The sequence below is a fragment of the Saimiri boliviensis genome, chromosome 2, assembly GCF_048565385.1.
Source record: "Saimiri boliviensis isolate mSaiBol1 chromosome 2, mSaiBol1.pri, whole genome shotgun sequence".
Lineage (NCBI taxonomy): Eukaryota > Metazoa > Chordata > Mammalia > Primates > Cebidae > Saimiri > Saimiri boliviensis.
In genome coordinates, this window is record NC_133450.1 from 68970987 (window position 1) to 68988877 (window position 17891).

Sequence of the window (17891 nt, forward strand, 5' to 3'; positions counted from 1 at the left end):
CAGGTCTGAGTTCAGGTCCTGGATATCCTTGTTGATTTTCTGTCTGGTTGATCTGTCTAATATTGACAATGGGGTGTTAAAGTCTCCCACTATTATTGTGTGGGAGTCTAAGTCTTTTTGTAAGTCATTAAGAACTTGCCTTATGTATCTGGGTGCTCCTGTATTGGGTGCGTATATATTTAGGATCGTTAGCTCTTCTTGTTGCAGTGATCCTTTTACCGTTATGTAATGTCCTTCTTTGTCTCTTTTGATCTTTGTTGCTTTAAAGTCTATTTTATCAGAGATGAGAATTGCAACTCCTGCTTTTTTTTGCTCTCCATTTGCTTGGTAGATCTTCCTCCATCCCTTTATTTTGAGCCTTTGTGTATCCTTGCATGTAAGATGGGTTTCCTGGATACAGCACACTGATGGGTTTTGGCTTTTTATCCAATTTGCCAGTCTGTGTCTTTTGATTGGGGCATTGAGTCCATTTACATTTAGGGATAGTATTGTTTTGTGTGATTTTGATACTGTCATTTTGATGCTACCTGGCTGTTTTGTTGGTTAGTTGATGCAGATTCTTGATTGTGTTGATGCTCTTTTACCATTTGGTATGTTTTTGGAGTGGCTGGTACTGGTTGTTCCTTTATATGTGTAGAGCCTCTTTCAGGAGTTCTTGTAGAGCAGGTTTGGTGGTGATGAAATCTCTGAGTACTTGCTTCTTCGCAAAGGATTTTATTTTTCCTTCACTTATGAAGCTTAGTTTGGCTGGATAGGAGATTCTGGGTTGAAAGTTCTTTTCTTTAAGGATGTTGAATATTGGCCCCCAATCTCTTCTGGCTTGTAGGGTTTCTGCTGAGAGATCTGCTGTGAGTCTAATGGGCTTCCCTTTGTGGGTAACCCGACCTTTCTCTCTGGCTGCCCTTAGCATTTTCTCTTTCATTTCAACCCTGGTGAGTCTGACGATTATGTGCCTTGGGGTTGCTCTTCTTGAGGAATATCTTTGTGGTGTTCTCTATATTTCCTGGATTTGAATATTGACCTGCCTCACTAGGTTGGGGAAGTTTTCCTGGATAATATCCTGAAGAGTATTTTCCAGCTTGGATTCATTCTCTTCATCACATTCAGGTACACCTATCAAACGTAGATTAGGTTTTTTCACATAGTCCCACATTTCTTGAAGATTTTGTTCATTCCTTTTTGCGCTTTTTTCTCTGTTCTTGCCTTCTCTTTTTATTTCATTGAGTTGATCTTCGACCTCTGATATCTTTTCTTCTATTTGGTCAATTCGGCTGTTGAAACTTGTGCATGCTTCGCGAAGTTCTTGTGTTGTGTTTTTCAGCTCCATCAATTCACTCATATTCCTCTCTATGTTGTCCATTCTTGTTAGCATTTCATCCAATCTTTTTTCAAGGTTCCTAGTTTCTTTGCATTGGGTTAGAACATGTTCTTTTAGCTCACTGTAGTTTCTTACTACCCACCTTCTGAAGTCTGATTCTGTCATTTCATCACACTCCTTCTCCATCCGGTCTTGTTCCCTTGCTGGTGAGGAGTTGTGATCCCTTTTAGGAGGAGAGGTGTTCTGGTTTCGGGAGTTTTCATCCTTTTTGCACTGGTTTCTTCCCATTTTTGTGGGTTTATCCACCTGTTGTCTTTGTAGTTACTGTCTTTCAGATTGGGTCTCTGAGTGAGTTTCCAGTTCATGGATGCTGAAATTACTTCTTTTTTTTTTTTTTTTTTTAAGCTTTCCTTCTAACAGTCTGGCCCCTTTGCTGTAGGACTGCTGAGGTCCTCTCCAGGCCCTGCTAGCCTGGGGATCACCTGCAGTAGCTGCAGAACAGTAAGGGTTGCTACCAGTTTCTTCTTCTGCTATCTTTGTCCCAGAAGGATGCTCGCCAAATGTCAGTCTGTTCTCTCCTTTATGAGGTGACTCTTTGGATCTATGGGGGTCAGGGAGCTACTTGAGGAGACAGTCTGTCTTTTATTGGGGCTCAAGTCCTGAGCTGTGATCTCCATTGTTCATTCAGAGCTGCTGGGCAGGTACGTTTAGATCTGCTGCAGCTGAACTAATAAACTGCTTTTTGTTCCCAGGTGCTCTGTCCCGGGGAGTTAGGGCTTTATGAGTTTCCGTTGTGCTGCTGCCCTTTTTGTTTTTTCTTTCAGGTCTGCCCTGCCCAGCTAACAGCCCACCTAGTCACTGTCTGCCTGCAGAGGCTTTGCTGAGCTGCTGTGGGCTCCACCCAGCTGCCGTGTGATCTTCCCTGCAGTCCTGTTTATATGGGCATAGTTAGAACTGCCTCAGCAATGGTGGCCCCGCCTCTGTTATTGCAGACTCTCTCTGTTGTGGCAGGTTGCCTTAGCAACGGCGGGTTGCCTTGGCAACGGCGGCCTGCCTCCGTAGTGGTGAAGAGTCTCAGTAATGACGGACGCCCCTCCCCGACAGAGTCAGACCGTCCCGGGTTCAGCTGTGCTTGCTGTGAAACGCTCAACCCAGAGCGTTTTCAATTACTGTTTTTGTTGTCGTTGTTGTTGTTGTTATTGGGGGTGGGGGGTGGGACCAGCCAAGCCTGATCACCTGACTCCCTGATTCAGTCTTTTTTTTATTTTTTAAGTTGAACGACCCAGCATTCCAGTCGCTTGTTGAAAAGGCGCTGGGATCTCCCGTGCTGCGACTCACTGAGTCGGCTCAAACAGTGGCGCCGAGGCTTCTGGTGGTTTTTTTGCCTAGGAATCTCCTGGCCTGGCTTGCTATTTCAGATGAATGGGCAACTCTGCCATCTCAGGGCTCCAATCACCAACTAAGAGGGCTCCTAGACCAGTGGCTTTTGTACGGAGAACCGCCGCAACAGGGCATGGTCAAAGCAGTCGCACGGGCCAAATCAGCCCCATGGGGGCCAAAACAGCCGCACCGGCCGGAACAGCGGCGCTGGTGACCCCTCTGTCTGGGAATCTCCTGGTCTGTGGGCAATAAAAATTCGTCTGGAAATGCGGCGTCCACTCACCCTCTGCACTTTCACTGGGAGCTGAAGTCCTGAGCTATTCTTAGTCGGCCATCTTCCCAGCAGTCCTCTAATGACATTTAAATAGACTTACATGTTATTCCATCTCTGCCATTTTTTTTTTGCCATATTACTTTTAATATCATTATGAAAAGCCCTGTAGCCAGGACTAACAGAAGTTGTGAACATATGCAGTCTACTGTCAGATGGACCTTCTGCTTCATTTGGGCAAACTGCTGCTATGCACTTGGCTTATTTTACTCACATGGTCTAAAAAATGTTGCTTCTGCAGTCTCCTTTTCTTCTTTTTTGTTTTTGACTGTCCTTCTACCATGGTGACTCTTGATGTGTGAACCTGTTAGAAATCAAGTTCCCAGGCCTCAACAAGACCAATTGAACCAGAATCTCTGGGGGTGGGACCCAGTTTTAGCAAGTGCTGCACAAGGTTATTCTGACACATGCTGAAGTTTCAGAACCACTGCTCTGCATGTTGTAGTTACTAACCTGTATACATTTTCTTGATGTCACTGACTTAATATATTTCTGCCAAGCTCAGCATATATGTTGAACTATGGCTAGTAATTAATGTTGGTGGTTTCATGTGGCTCAACTAACATTTGCTTTGTTTAAACCAAGATTTCTTAGACATATTTTGTTGAGATATTGACATTCTTTGTTGTAGGCAGCTGTCTTGTGCATTGTAGGATGCTTAGTGGTATCCCTGGCTTTTGCCTATTAGATTGCAGTAAGATTTCCCAAGTGATGATTAAAAAAAAAAAGTCTCTAGATCTTGAGTGGAGGGGAGGGGAAGGGCAGATCACTCTTGGTTGAGAATCACTAGCTAATCTAGTTTCTTTTCCTTCAAACTCATAATACCCAATGTACTAGCCATAATATATCAATTTGTCTCCCTGGGTAGGAAAAGGGCCAGATATAAATTGATTATAGAAATTAAAGATTATGGTGATTTTAATTTTTTGTACTTTTATAAAATTTATATTTATTTTCATATTTTTTAATGTCCTCTTTATAGTGAGCAATATCAGCCTACAGACTAGTATTATTTGCTTTTCTTGTATCTTATTGCTGTGAAAGTCTAATGATAATCTACTTTTCTTTTTTTTTCCTAAGTAACTTGCTTATTTTGCTTGGATGCCCAAAGGATTTTGCTTTATCTTTAGGGCTCAACAGTAAATCTCAGTGTTGGTTATATTGCATTGATTTTCTCAGGTTTGTTGTATGTGCTTTTGAATCTTTTTTTTTTTTTTCTAAATTATAGGAAAGGGTTTTTTTGTTTTTTGTGTTTTTTTTTTGACTTAAAAAAATTCCTTCCTTTGCTTTAGTTTTCTTATCCAGGAACTCCTATTAAAAGTTGTTGGATCTTTGCCTATCTTACATATTACTTTCTCTCAATTTTTTTTTTTTTTTTTTTTGGTGGGTGAGATGGAGTCTCATTCTGTTGCCCAGGCTGGAGTGCAGTAGGGCAGTCTTGGGTCACTGCAACCTCTGCCTCCTGGGTTCAAGTGATTCCCCTTCCTCAGCCTCCCATGTGGCTGGGATTACAGGTGTCTGCCACCACATCCAGCTAATTTTTGTATTTTTAGTAGAGATGGGGTTTCACCATGTTGGCCAGGCTGGTCTTAAACTCCTGGCCTCAGGTGATCCACCTGTGTTGGCTTCCCAAAGTGCTGGGATTTCAGGTGTGAGCCGCAGCCTGGACTCAAATCTTTTTTATTTAAAATTTTTTCTTCTTTTCACCTTTTATTTCTCTTGAGGTATTATCTTATTGTGTTCATTCACCTTTTTCTTTTTTCTGGCTCTGTCTTCTGAAATATTTTCTTCTAATTCTTTCCTGAGTTCTATCACTTCATTTCTGAGTTTTCATAATTATGATTCATGTATTTTTTCATATCTTATACATCAAAAATGTCTTTGCTTGAGGTAAAAACTAGCTTATAGCTACCTGTTTTGTATGTTTGTCTTTCATTGTCTTTAGGAATATTAGTCTGCTTCTTACTCTCACTATCTATGGAATTTAATCATGATCCTTATTTTTCATTTTTATGTGAAATTAGTTTTCATAAACCTTAGAAGGAGGTGTGGTTCAGGATAGCTTTTCTAATTTCAGGGTTCTAGAGATCCCTTTTTTGTTGTTTGTATGGTGTTCAAATTAGAATACCTTACTTTCTGAGGTTTCTTGGTTCTCTTTCTCTCCTGTACTCTATGGGGACCTTCTCTGTTGTTCCTCTGCTGCTTAGTTTGGATTCCGTTTTCCAGAATTTTTCTTCAACTTGGGTCTCTGTTCTTTTCCATTGATTATATACCAGTATTGTACTATCTTGTTTATTGTAGCTCCGTGATAGGTTTTAAAAGCTCATGGGAATAAGACTGCTTGGCCCTCTCAGATGTTACTGTGGACTTGAATTAATCAGCTATTGGAGTATATAAAACAATTTGTAGTTTTTGCTGCTGTCCACACATGGCATGCATTTTTGGTTTGTGTGGGAAATCTTACTATGTAGTTATAGTGTAGATATCATGCATGGTTTATTTTATTTATTTATTTTGTTTTTTATTATTTTTGTCCTAGTTCTGTTTTTTTTTTTTTTTTTTTTTAATGAGGGATTCAGGAAATTTAAAAAAAATGTGTTTACTGCTGCCATCTTTATAAGGGCCCTTTCATCAGTCTTTTTTTAAAAATTTATATTTACTTTGCACTAGTTCATTGAGGTATTGATATACAGTAAACTACATGTATTTAAAATGGGAAATTTGATGACTTTTCACATATGTATATTCCCATGAAACCTTACCATGATCAAGACAATAAGCATATCCACCCCTGAAAATTTCCCAGCTTCAATTCTCCTTTCCTCATTCCTAGGCAAAAACTGCTCTCTGCCACTATAGTTCAGTTTGCATTTTCTATAAGTGAAAACATACAGTAGTATTAATTCTTTTTTAGTATGGCTTCTTTCATTCAGTGTAATTGTTTTGAAGTTCACGATTTGTTCATTTCTTTTTATTGCTAAATGGATATCGCTGTATGGATATATCACAATTTGATTACCCACTTGTTAGTGAACATCTGGATTGTTTTTATTACAAACAAAGCTACTATAAATATTTACATTTAAGTGTTTATGTGAACATATACTTTTATTTTCCTTGGAGAAATATCTAAGTGTATAATGTCTGGGTTGTTTGGTAGATGTATGTATAACCTTTAAAGAAATTGTCAAAGTTTTCCAAATGATTATATTATTTTATATTCCACAAGTAGTATATGAAAGTGCCATTACTCCTCATCCCTGCCAACATTTGGCATGTTCAGTTCTTACAATTTAGTATTTTAGTGAATGTGTAGTGATATCTCATTGTGGTGGTAATGTAATTTTACCTAATGATTAAAATTTTGCCGAGGATTTTAAAATTTATTTATTTGCTATTTTTATATTTTCTTTGGTGAGGTGTTCAAATCTTGTCTGCTTTTTATTAGATGTTCTTACTCTTGTAGTTAAGAATTCGTTATATAGTCTAGAAAAGTCGTTTGCTAAATATTTGTTTTGCAAATATTTTATGGCAAGTCCGTGGCTTACATTTTCATTTTTATAACAGTGCCTTTGAAAAACGTTTTAAATTGTGATGAAGTTCATTTAGTTGATTTTTAAATTTTTTATATTTTACCTTTTGTGCTCTCTTCAAGAAATCTTGTCAAATACAAGGTCACTAAGATTTTCTGCTGTTTACTTCTAGAGGGTTTACATTATTGGCTTTTACATTCAGGCCTGTAATCCACTTTGAGTTAACTTCTGTTTATTGTTTCAGGTTGAGGAGAGATTCATTGTGTTTCTATATGGCTATTTAACTACTTGTTGAAAAGATTATCATCTCCTCATTGAGTTGTCTTTTCACCTTTTTAAAAACTCAGTTGTATATTTATGTTTGGGTCTATTTCTTGACTTTCTGTTCTTTTCCATTGATTATATGCCAGTATTGCACTATCTTGTTTATTGTAGCTCTATGATAGGTTTTAAAAATCAAACAGTATTAGCCCTACAATTTTGTTTTTGTCACATTTGTTTTGACTATTCTGTATCCTTTGCATTTCCATACAGATTTTAGAATAAACTTGTTCATTTCTGCAAAAAGCCTACTGGGATTTAGAAGGAGATCATATTGAATCTGTCTTTAATTTGTGAGATTGACATCTTAACAGCATAATCCTTGAATATATTTAGGTCTTCTTTATTTTTTTCAGCGTGTTCTGTAATTTTTGGTCTATAAATCTTGTACGTATTTTGTTAAGTTTTCCAAATATATTTCATATTGAAACAGGAAATGTTTCCCAGTCTCCCTCGCAGGGCCTGCAGTAGGGCAGAGGCTAGCTTCTTTGGTGCCCTGCTGCTCAAGCCTCTAGGGGGAGCATGCAGACGGGCAGGTTGTGGGGCTCCGACCTCACCACAGTGTCTAGGAGTGAATGTTTATAGCTCCTGAAGCCCCAGTGGGCATGTGTTGCAGGGTGCAGTTTTAGTTTTGCCAGTTGTGAGTGGCTTGTGTTAGCTCAGTTAGACCCTGTGCTTTATCGCAAGGACAGAGGACTTTCTGTATTCTGGGGTTTCTTGCCTTTGTGTACTGGAAGAATTGGATCACACTTAGACTTGGAAAATTAGTGCAAGGTTGTATTGAGTGGAAGTAGCTCTCAGCAGATGGAGCCAGAAGACAGATCCAGTGGAAAGGTGATTTCCCCCTGGAGTTGGGCTGCTTAGCAGCCGGGCCTCGCCTCTGACTGCCTCAGCCAAACTCTGCCTCATTCCGCCTGGGGTGCGTGTTGGTGTGCTCTTAGGTGGATGCGTTCCTTTTGACGTCCTCTCTTGACGTCCTCTTTTGACGTTGTCTCTCAATGTCCAGTCGCTTGCGTGTTCTTCCGCTGATGTATTCCTCTCAATGTCCGTCTGCTTGTGTCTCTGTCTGCTAGTGTCTCGGGGGTTTTTAAAGGCACAGGATGCGGGTGTCGGGCGAGGATTGTCTTGGGAAAAGCAGCATTTGAACGTGAAGGTGGGAGTGCCTGTCCTCACCTAGGTTCGTAGGCACAGGCCCAGGGGTGTTAACTAGACAGGGAACACGCCCTTCCCTTCCCAGCACTTCCCTGCGCCGCCTGCCATATCAATATTGTTATGTTAATGTAAATTAGATTACTTTTTAAATTATAATACATATTTCTTTTATATGGAGAATATAATATATAAAAGTGGAGGTACTTAAAAATATATAAAAGTATATTATATTTTAAAACATATATAAAAGTAGAGGTACTTAATATATATTTATAAAATATATAAAAGCGGCACTTTATATATTCTCCATATAATATAATAGAGGTACTTTTATGTATTACATTTTCCATATAATAGAAAAGAATACTTTATCCGGTATGCAGGATATAAGGTCAATATATAAAAGTAGAGGTACTTTATCTAGTATTCAGGGCATATCCTAAATATTGCTAGACTCACTTATTTTTCTAACCATTTTGTAGATTATTTAGGGTTTTTCACCATAGACAACAATGTTGTTTGTGAATAAAGACAATTAAATTTCTTCCTTTCTAATCTGTGTTTTATTTCTTTTTCTTGCCTTATTGCACTGGCTCAGAGCTCCAACACAGTGTTGGATAATGCTAATGTTCCAGTTTCAGTACATTTGGTACCAATTCCTCTTTGAATGTCTGATAGAATTCAGCTATGGATCTGTGTGGTCCTGGACTTTTCTTTGTTGGCAATTTTAAAATTACAGTTTCAGTCTTGCTGCTTGTTATTGTCTGTTCAGAGTTTTTATTTCTTCCTGGTTTAATCTAGGAGGGTTGTATATTTCCAGGAATTTATCCATCTCCTCTAGGTTTTCTAGTTTATGCACGTAACAGTGTTCATAGAAGCATTAAATGATCTTTTGTATTTCATATATATATATAAATAATATTTTATTATACTTTAAGTTCTGGGGTACATGTAAAGAATGTGCAGGTTTGTTACATAGGTATGCATGTGCCATAGTAGTTATCTGCACTCATCAACCCGTTATCTGCATTAGGTATTTCTCCTAATGCTGTCCTTCCCCTAGCCCCTGACCCCTGACAGGCCCCAGTGTGTGATGTGTCCATGTGTTCTCATTGTTTAACTCCCATTAATGAGTGAGAATATGTGGTGTTTTGTTTTCTTTAGTTTAATTAGAAGCTCTTTAGTTTATTTAGATCCCATTTGTCAATTTTGGCTTTTGTTGCCATTGCTTTTGGTGTTTTAGTCTTGAAGTCTTTGCCCATGCCTATGTCCTGAATGGCATTGTCTAGGTTTTCTTCTAGGGTTTTTATAGTTTTAGGTCTTACGTTTAAGTCTTTAATTCATCTTGAGTTAATTTTTATATAAGGTTTAAGGAAGGGATCCAGTTTCAGCTTTCTGCATATGGCTAGCCAGTTTTCCCAACACCATTTATTAAATAGGGAATACTTTCCCCATTGCTTGTTTTTGTCAGGTTTGTGAAAGATCAGATTCCCGTTTCATTTCTAATTGAGCTTACTTGGATCTTCTCTCTTCTTGTAATCTTGCTAGAGGTCTGTCAATTTTGTTTATCTTTACGAAGAACCAGCTTTTTGTTTCATTTACCTTTTGGATTTTTTGTTTGTTTGTTTGTTTCAGTCTCATTTAGTCTTGTCCTGATCTTTGTTATTTATTTTCTTCTGCTGGGTTTGGGTTTGGTTTGTTCTTGTTTTTCTAGTTCCATGAGATGTGACCTTAGATTGCCTATTTGTTCACTTTTCAGACTTTTTGATGTAGACATTTAATGATATGAACTTTACTCTTAGTACCGCTTTTGCTCTATCCTAGAGGTTTTGATAAGTTGTGTCACTGTTATTGTTCAGTTGAAAGAATTTTTAAATTTCCATCTTGATTTCATTGTTGACCCAACAATCATTCAGGATCAGGTTATTTAACTTCTATGTATTTGCAAGGTTTTTAGGGTTCATTTTGGAGTTGATTTCCAATTTTATTCCACTGTGGTCTGAGTGAGTACTTGATATAATTTTGGTTTTCTTAAATTTATTGAGACTTGTTTTGTGGCCTATCATGTGATCTATCTTGGAGAATGTCCCATGTGCTGATGAATAGAATGTATATTCTGCAGTTACTGGGTAGAATGTTCTGTAGATATCTATTAAGTTCATTTGTTCTAGGGCATAGTTTAAATCCATTATTTATTTGTTGACTTTCTGTCTTGATGACCTGTCTAGTGCTGTCAGTGGAGTACTGAAGTCCCCCACTATTAAATTGTGTTGCTGTCTTAGGTCTAGTAGTAATTGCTTATAAATTTGGGACCTCCAGTATTAGGTGTATATATATTTAGGATTGTGATTTTTTCTATTGGACAAGTCCTTTTATCATTATATAATGTCCCTATTTGTCTTTTTAAATTGATGTTGCTTTAAAGTTTGTTTCTGTCTGATATAAGAATAGCTACTCATGCTCACTTTTGATGACTATGTTAACACATATGATAACTTATGTGTTAGGTGAGTCTCTTGAAGACAGCAGCTGGTTGGTGAATTCTCATCCATTCTGCGATTTTGTACCTACTGGGTATTTACCCAGAGAAAAATAAGTCATTATATTAAAAAGATGCTTGCACATGCATGTTTACTGCAGCACAATTTACAATTGCCAAAATATGGAACCAGCCCAAATGCCCATCAGTCAATGGGTGGATAAAGAAAATGTGGGGCGTGTGTGTGTGTGTGTGTGTGTGTGTGTGTATGTGTATATATATGTGTGTGTGTATACATGTATATATATGTATATATATACATGTGTGTGTATACATATATACATGTATATGTATACATGTATATATACATATATACATGTATATATACATGCTTTTGGTGGTGTTTTTAAAATTTTAGTCATTCTGATTAGTATGTAGTGATGTTTCATTGTCCTTTTACTTTGTGTTTGCTTGATGGTTAATGAATTAAGCATCTTTTAGTGTGCTTATTTGCAGTCTGTATGTCATCCTCAGTGAAATGTACCCTCATGTCTTTTACCCATTTTTGAATTGGGTTGTGTATTTTTTAACTGTTGAGTTTTGAGAGTTCTTTATATGGTCTCGACACTAGTCCTTTTTCAAACATTCATTTGCAAATATTTTCTCCCAGTCTGTGGCTTGTCTTTTTATCTTTTTACAGGGTCTTTCACAATGCAAAACTTTTAAATTTTGATGAAGTTCAACTTTTCTTTCCTGTGGATTATGATTTTGCTATCAAGTTTAAGAACTCTTTGCCTAGCCCTAGATCTACAGGCTATTCTCCCATGTATTTCCTGACAGTTCTATTGTTATATATTTCACACTTGATTTTATTGAAAAGGCTGAGAAGTGATAGTTTTATGTTTTAGGTATAAGTCTGTGATTCATTTTGAGTTAGTGTGAGGTGTAGGTCGTGTATTTTTTGTTGTTGTTGTTGAGACAGAGTCTAACTCCTGTCTCCAGGCTAGAGTGCAGTGGCTTGATCTCAGCTCACTGCAACCTCTGCCTTCTGGGTTCAAGTGATTTTCCTGCCTCAGCCTCCCGTGTTGGGGTTTCCATCTGCGGGGGTCTGTCCTGCAGACCCTGACTCAGTAACGGATGAGTAAAGTACACTGACACACAGATACTATGCTTCGCCAGTTTGAGAGTCTGGGCAGCTTACAGACTCCATGGAGAGTGCTATAAACAGTTGCAACCTCTGGCCACCACCAGCCAGTGAGACATGCATTTATTTAGTAAAGTTTAATTGACAAAGGCTTGAGTCAACACCGATAGAGTGATGAGATTAAAGGACAGGTTCCTATGCCCAAAGAAAACACCATTAGTGGATAATCTCCCTGGTTGACCTCCCCCTGAGAGGGCCATCCAGCTCAAAGGTTAGTTTTTAGACCACATGAGTAAACTAGTTAGGTAAACTCCCCCACATACCCTAGCTATTTGCTTTACTTATTAACTAAATGTAAAGGGGATTTAGGCTGCCTTTAGCCAAGAACTGTAGAAAAAACCCTTAGGACTTCCCAAAAGGTTTTGAGACTATATTCTATAAATTTCTCTAATATTCTTCCCTTAATATTTTTGCTACTACCCTAAGTGAATTCCCACACTCACAAGTAGCTGGGATTACAGGCACATGCCACCAAACCCAGCTAACTTTTTCGTAATTTTTAGTAGAGATGGGGTTTCACCGTGTTGGCCAGGATGGTCTTGATCTCTTGACCTTGTGACCCACCTGCCTCAGCCTTCCAAAGTGCTGGGATTACAGGCGTGAGCCACTGCACCCAGCCGTCATATATATATATTTTTTTAATTTTAAACACCTGTGGATATCTAGTTGCTTCACTACCATTTGTTGAAAGGCTATTTTTTATCTACTGGATTGTCTTTGTACTGTTGCCAAAAATCAGTTGGGCATATGTGTGGGGGTCTATTTCTGGGTTCTCTCTTCTGTTCTGTTGATCTATGTGTCTCTCTCCACAGATACTCTGCAGTCTTGGTTACTATAGCTATGTAGTAAGTCTTAACAGTGGGTGGACACAATTCCTCCTACTTCATTCTTCTTTTTAAAAATTGTTTCAGCTATGCTCATTTCTTTGGTTTTTCATATAAATTTAGAAAAATATAATTTATGTATCCCCCAAATCTTGTTGAGATTTTGATAGGGATTGTGTTAAAGCTGTATACTACTTTGGGGAGAATTGCCATATTTACCATGCTGAGTTTCCCAATGTGTGTCTCTCTGATTGTTCCCATATCCTTTGATTTCTTTTAGCATTGTGTATTTTCAGCCTACAACTTTCATACATATTTTGTTAGTTTTTTTGGGAATGATTATAAATTATATTGAATTTGTCATTTCAGTGTTCATGTGTTGACTTTTGTCAAATATTTTTTCTGAATTGATATGATCATGTGATACTTTTCTTCTTTAGCCTGTTAATATGATGGAGTGCATTAATTTTTAATATTGAACCAGCCTTGTTTCCTTGCAACAAACTCCATTTGATCATGGTATATAATTCTTACTTTTATATGTTACTATATTTTATGTGCTAAAATTTTGTTAAATATTTTTAATCTATATGAGGTATATTGTTCTGCAGTTTTTCCTTATAAAGTGATTGAGGAAGTGCTACCTATCTTTTCTTTTCTGAAAGAGATTGTGTACAATAGTGTTAATTTTTCATTAAATGATTGGTAGTATTCTTCATTGAAACTATCTGGGCCTGGAATTTTTTTTAGGACTTTGAAAATATTAATCCAATTTCCCTAATAGTTGTAGAAACATTCAGATTATCTCTTTCATATTGGATAAATTGTAACTATTTGTGTTTTTCAAGGACTTGGTCCATTTTGTCTAAGTTATCAAATTTATATGTATAGAAGTATTCACAGCATTCAGTTATTATCCTTTTGATTTCTGCAGTCTGTAGAGATACCTACTGTTTAAATCTTGATGTTGGTAATTTGTGTCTTCTCTTGTTCTTTTGTCATTCTTGCTTGAGGTTAGTTGATTATTTACCTTTAAAACAACTAGGTCTTTGTTTCCTTCCTTTTCTTTATTTTTTCTATTTTTATTATCATTAATCTCATCTCTTTATTTCTTCTGCTTGTGTGTGATTACGTTGTTCTAGATTCTTGAAGTTAGATTATTGATTTGAGATGTTCTGTTTCTTTCTAATGTTTGCATTTCCCTCTCTCTACATATTAGCTATATCCCTAAGTGCTGATTTTTGATTTTTTCATTCAGTTCAGTGTATTTTTTGATTTCTTGTGAGACTCTCTCCTTGATTCATGGGAATATATATAAGTTTATTGTTTAGTTTCCAAGAGTTGGGAGATTTTTCTGTTATTTAATATTTGTTTTTTAATTCTATTGTGGGCAGAGAAAACTCTGTATTATTTAAATTTTCAAAAATTTGTTGAGGTTTGTTTTGTGGTCCAAGATGTGGTCTGTCTTGATATATATTCTTTGGGCACTTGAATGGAATGTATATTTTTGTTGTTGGATAGAATGTTCTAGAAATATCTACTAAATTTTGGTTGATGGTATGCTTGAGTTCTTTTATATATTTACTGATTTTCTGTGTAGTTCTGTTAGTTGTTGAGAGATGGACTCTGAAATTTTCAGCTGTGCACTGTGTATTTTTTTTTTTTGTCTCATCAGTTTTTGCTTCATGTATTTTGCAACTCAGTTTGGTGTATATGCATTTAGGATTGCTATTTCTTGGCGGATTATCTCTTTTACCATTTTATAGTGTCTCGGTCTGTCTCTGATGATTTTCTTTTATCTCAGATTTACTTTATTTGATATTCATATAGCCACTCCTGCTTTATTTTATTTCACATTTCTATGTTATTTTCCATTCTTTATTTTCAACCACTGATACTGTTATATTTGAGGTGAGTTTCTTATAGACATCATATAGTTGAATCATTTTAAAAATCCACTCTGCCAATTCCTGTCTTAAATTGATGTATTTGGACCACTTATATTTAATGTAATTGTTGATATTTTAATTGTATAATTTCATTTTTCATTTTTATTTGTTGTTTTTTTGTTTGTTTTCTTTTTCTTGCCTTTCTGTGAAAAGTTGTTTTCACATCTGTGAGGTATTAGAGATCATATCCTTTTTTATTGTAATTGCAAATTAGTGAATAAAATTCACCAAATGTTCAATATTAAATATTCTTGACATCTGTTAATCTACTTAGCTATCTATTCATTCATGCTTTCAAGAGATATTTATTGAACCTCTACCTTGAGCCAAGCTTTGTCATTTTCTTTATCTTTCAGATTATTCTCTTCTTTCAGTTCTTTAGTAGTGTAGTGTATTTTTTTCCTCTGGTTGTTGTATTTCCACAAACAATGTGGCTTAAAAATAATAGAAATTTATTCTCTCACAATTCTAGACAACAGAAATCTGAAGTGAAAATGTCAGCAGAGATCTAGAGGAGAATCCATTCTTGCATACTCCAACTTTTGGTGGTTGTCACCATTAGCTGACTTGTGGCTGTATTGCTCTAATTTCTGCATCTGTAGTCAAATGACCTTCTATTGTGTTTTATTCTCTGAGTTTCTCTTTTAAGGACACTTGCAGTTAGATTTAGGGCCTAGCCAGTTTGGATTATCTAGGATTATCTAGGATAATCTCTTTATCTGAAGAGCCCTCTAAAAATTAAGACAACAATCATAGGTTCTAGAATTAAGATACAGACATTATCTTTTAGGGGGTCACCATTCAATTCACTACAAGTAGTATTTTTCTGTGTATCTTTAATTTTCCTTTTTTTGATCCTCTCTCCATTTGGCCTGGGTTCTCTATTTCATACCCCTTTTCTATTCCTTCTTAATTTTGTCTCTTAAAGGATTCTCCTAGAGAGTGGTGACAACAGTGGAATGATTATGGTGTCCTGTATTTCATAGCTTACCATGTTGCAATAGAAAAAGGCTTTCTTCATGGCAGGGCAGCTTCATTTAGAATCAGAATATGTTTCTTTTTAATAGAACTTATAAAACTCTGAAGTTCTGCTATTTAAAACATATATTAAAGTCTTATGTATATATGCTTTAACTACAAATTCATTTGAAGAGATAAGTAAAAATAATTCTAATCAATAAGTAAATTTTATGGAATCAGCAATCAGTATTTAAATTAGCATGAGTTAAGAATAGGTGGAATTTCCCTCTGAGGTGATGCCATGTTTATTAGCATCTTTTTGAGAGAGACAGATATGATATAGATGTGTGTGTGTCTGTATGTTTCCAGTTCTTTCAGAACTTAGGCCACTTTGGTTATATTTGAAAAAAGTTTTTTGCTGTTTGGGAAGTGGTTGTTTTGGAAGGATCTGAACACTTTTTAAAAGGTATTTAGGCTACTGGAGTATTGTTAAGATTATTTTGATAACTCTTTAGTGAATGTTATGTTAAAAAGGAATTATGTAAATATACCCTGCTGATCATTAAGAGTACTGAGTGTATCTTTAAGAAGTTTCTGGGATGGAGTTAAATCTAGCGTAACGAGTGATTTCACTATACTAAGAGAAAATTGTATGATTTTGCTGTAGTTGATTTTATTGGTGTCCCTGTTGCAATGCTTATTAATGTTTTATCATAATAAAATGTTACCATTTATATATTTTTATAAAGTATGGCAAACTGACAGGTCACAGGAGAAAATGAGATAGAATTAAAAATATATGTATTTAATAGTCTCAAAACTTTTAGACTTAAGACATATAAAACAATAGACAATCTTGTTTCAGCACAAGCATAATTAATATCTTCATGTATTTGTTAGAAGATTTGCTTAATGAAATTTCAGTTTTGGTTTTAGTTTTATATTTAAATGATGCATTTCTAGCTTAAAACTTAATCAGAAGTCTGAGTGCCTATCATTCAAAGAAGTCATTTTTCTAATTAGTCCACACTTTTTATAACTGTGCAGAGGAATTTAGCTTGTAATTATAAATTTTAAATTTGTGTTTTCTTTGTAAGTGCTGGTCAAGATATCCAAGGAACAAGTGTGATTGCAAATCTCCCATTTTTGATGCGACAGAATCCCACTGAGACACTGCGGAGAGTCCTGCCAAAAGTCAGAGTAAGTTGGTATAAAATAAGATTGGAGTTTCCCATTTTTTCCCCAGCAGCATGTTGTCATTGTTGAAGAAAGATTTTGGAGCTTTAGTGGCGGATCTTTTGCACCTAAGAATTCAGTGGAGAAAGCATTATTTATAGACATTTCTAATTATAATGAAAATATTTAGGGAAATTAGCTGATGGAAATGGAGAAATCCAGATTTTAAGTTGTAAAATTTCTTCAGTCATTTTCTCAGTAAAGACATTTTACTAAAGGTAGTTTTCAATAGGTCAAAAACACCTCTTAACTATTCTTAAAAAAAGTATTTAATATTCTGTTGACTTAAATCTATATTAATAGTATTTGTATAACACTGATATTATAATTGAGCTGATATTCCTGATATTGACCCTATGATGACTTCTGAAGAATCATCAAATAAAGGTTGAATTATGGCCATCACAATTTTAGATGTATATGTAATTTATTGCTTTATAAATTTCTTCAGAATTAGTTTTTCTGCTATGAACAAAAATGTTTGATTTTGATCTATTAATATTATTTCTTGTGACTAATATTTATTAATATAAAATGAAATAATTTCAGCTATTAAATATTTAATACTTATTTGTTTGTACTTATGTGCAGAGTACTTTTCTTTATAAGAACTTAAATAAACAAAACACAAGTGTGTGTGTGTCCTTTAAGAGTTTACCTGCTAATGGGGTCAGTGAGGTTACATACTAATGAGAATTATGTTTGCTAATAGAGTTTGGTAGATTTTACCTTGTTTTTTAAATTTGGATATAGCTCTTTTCATAATTTTTAACTAATTTATATGTGTTTAAAATACCGAAGTTATTAGTGAGTTCTTGAGTTTTATTTTTAGGTATGTGTAGCATGTTTCTAGTTACTGTGACTTTAGATCAGGATGTACCATGTTATTTTCATGAGATGCCCACATTTCTATGCAGGCATTATAAATGTTTTTACTGATTACAAAGGTGAATTAAGATGATAGTTATTTTGGCATTGCATGTGATTTGAAAGTAAATCAAGCTTTTTTGTATCTGTTTTTCCCAGAATTATGACATAATTTCAAAGTAATTAGGTCCACACAGACCAGGTTTATGCACATTCATTTTCAGTGACACTAAGTGACCTACTCTTGTCAGTATGACAGCCAGAAGAGCCAGTTAAACGATAGCAGAAAGGAACAGATATTTAGGTCCTCTTTGGTACAGAGTTAATGTAAGTAAGC

At 35.8% G+C, this 17891-nt stretch overlaps 1 protein-coding gene across 6 annotated transcripts in view; it reads left to right on the forward strand.

Moving 5' to 3' along the window:
• Positions 1 to 17891, forward strand: part of PPP4R4 (protein phosphatase 4 regulatory subunit 4) — a 118915-nt gene that overhangs the window by 25936 nt on the left and 75088 nt on the right. For all 6 annotated transcript variants that reach the window (XM_039469132.2, XM_039469133.2, XM_074393550.1 and 3 more), the window contains exon 3: positions 16549 to 16651. In XM_039469132.2, the coding sequence (XP_039325066.1) occupies positions 16549 to 16651 (103 nt within the window). The remainder of the gene's footprint in view (positions 1 to 16548; positions 16652 to 17891) is intronic.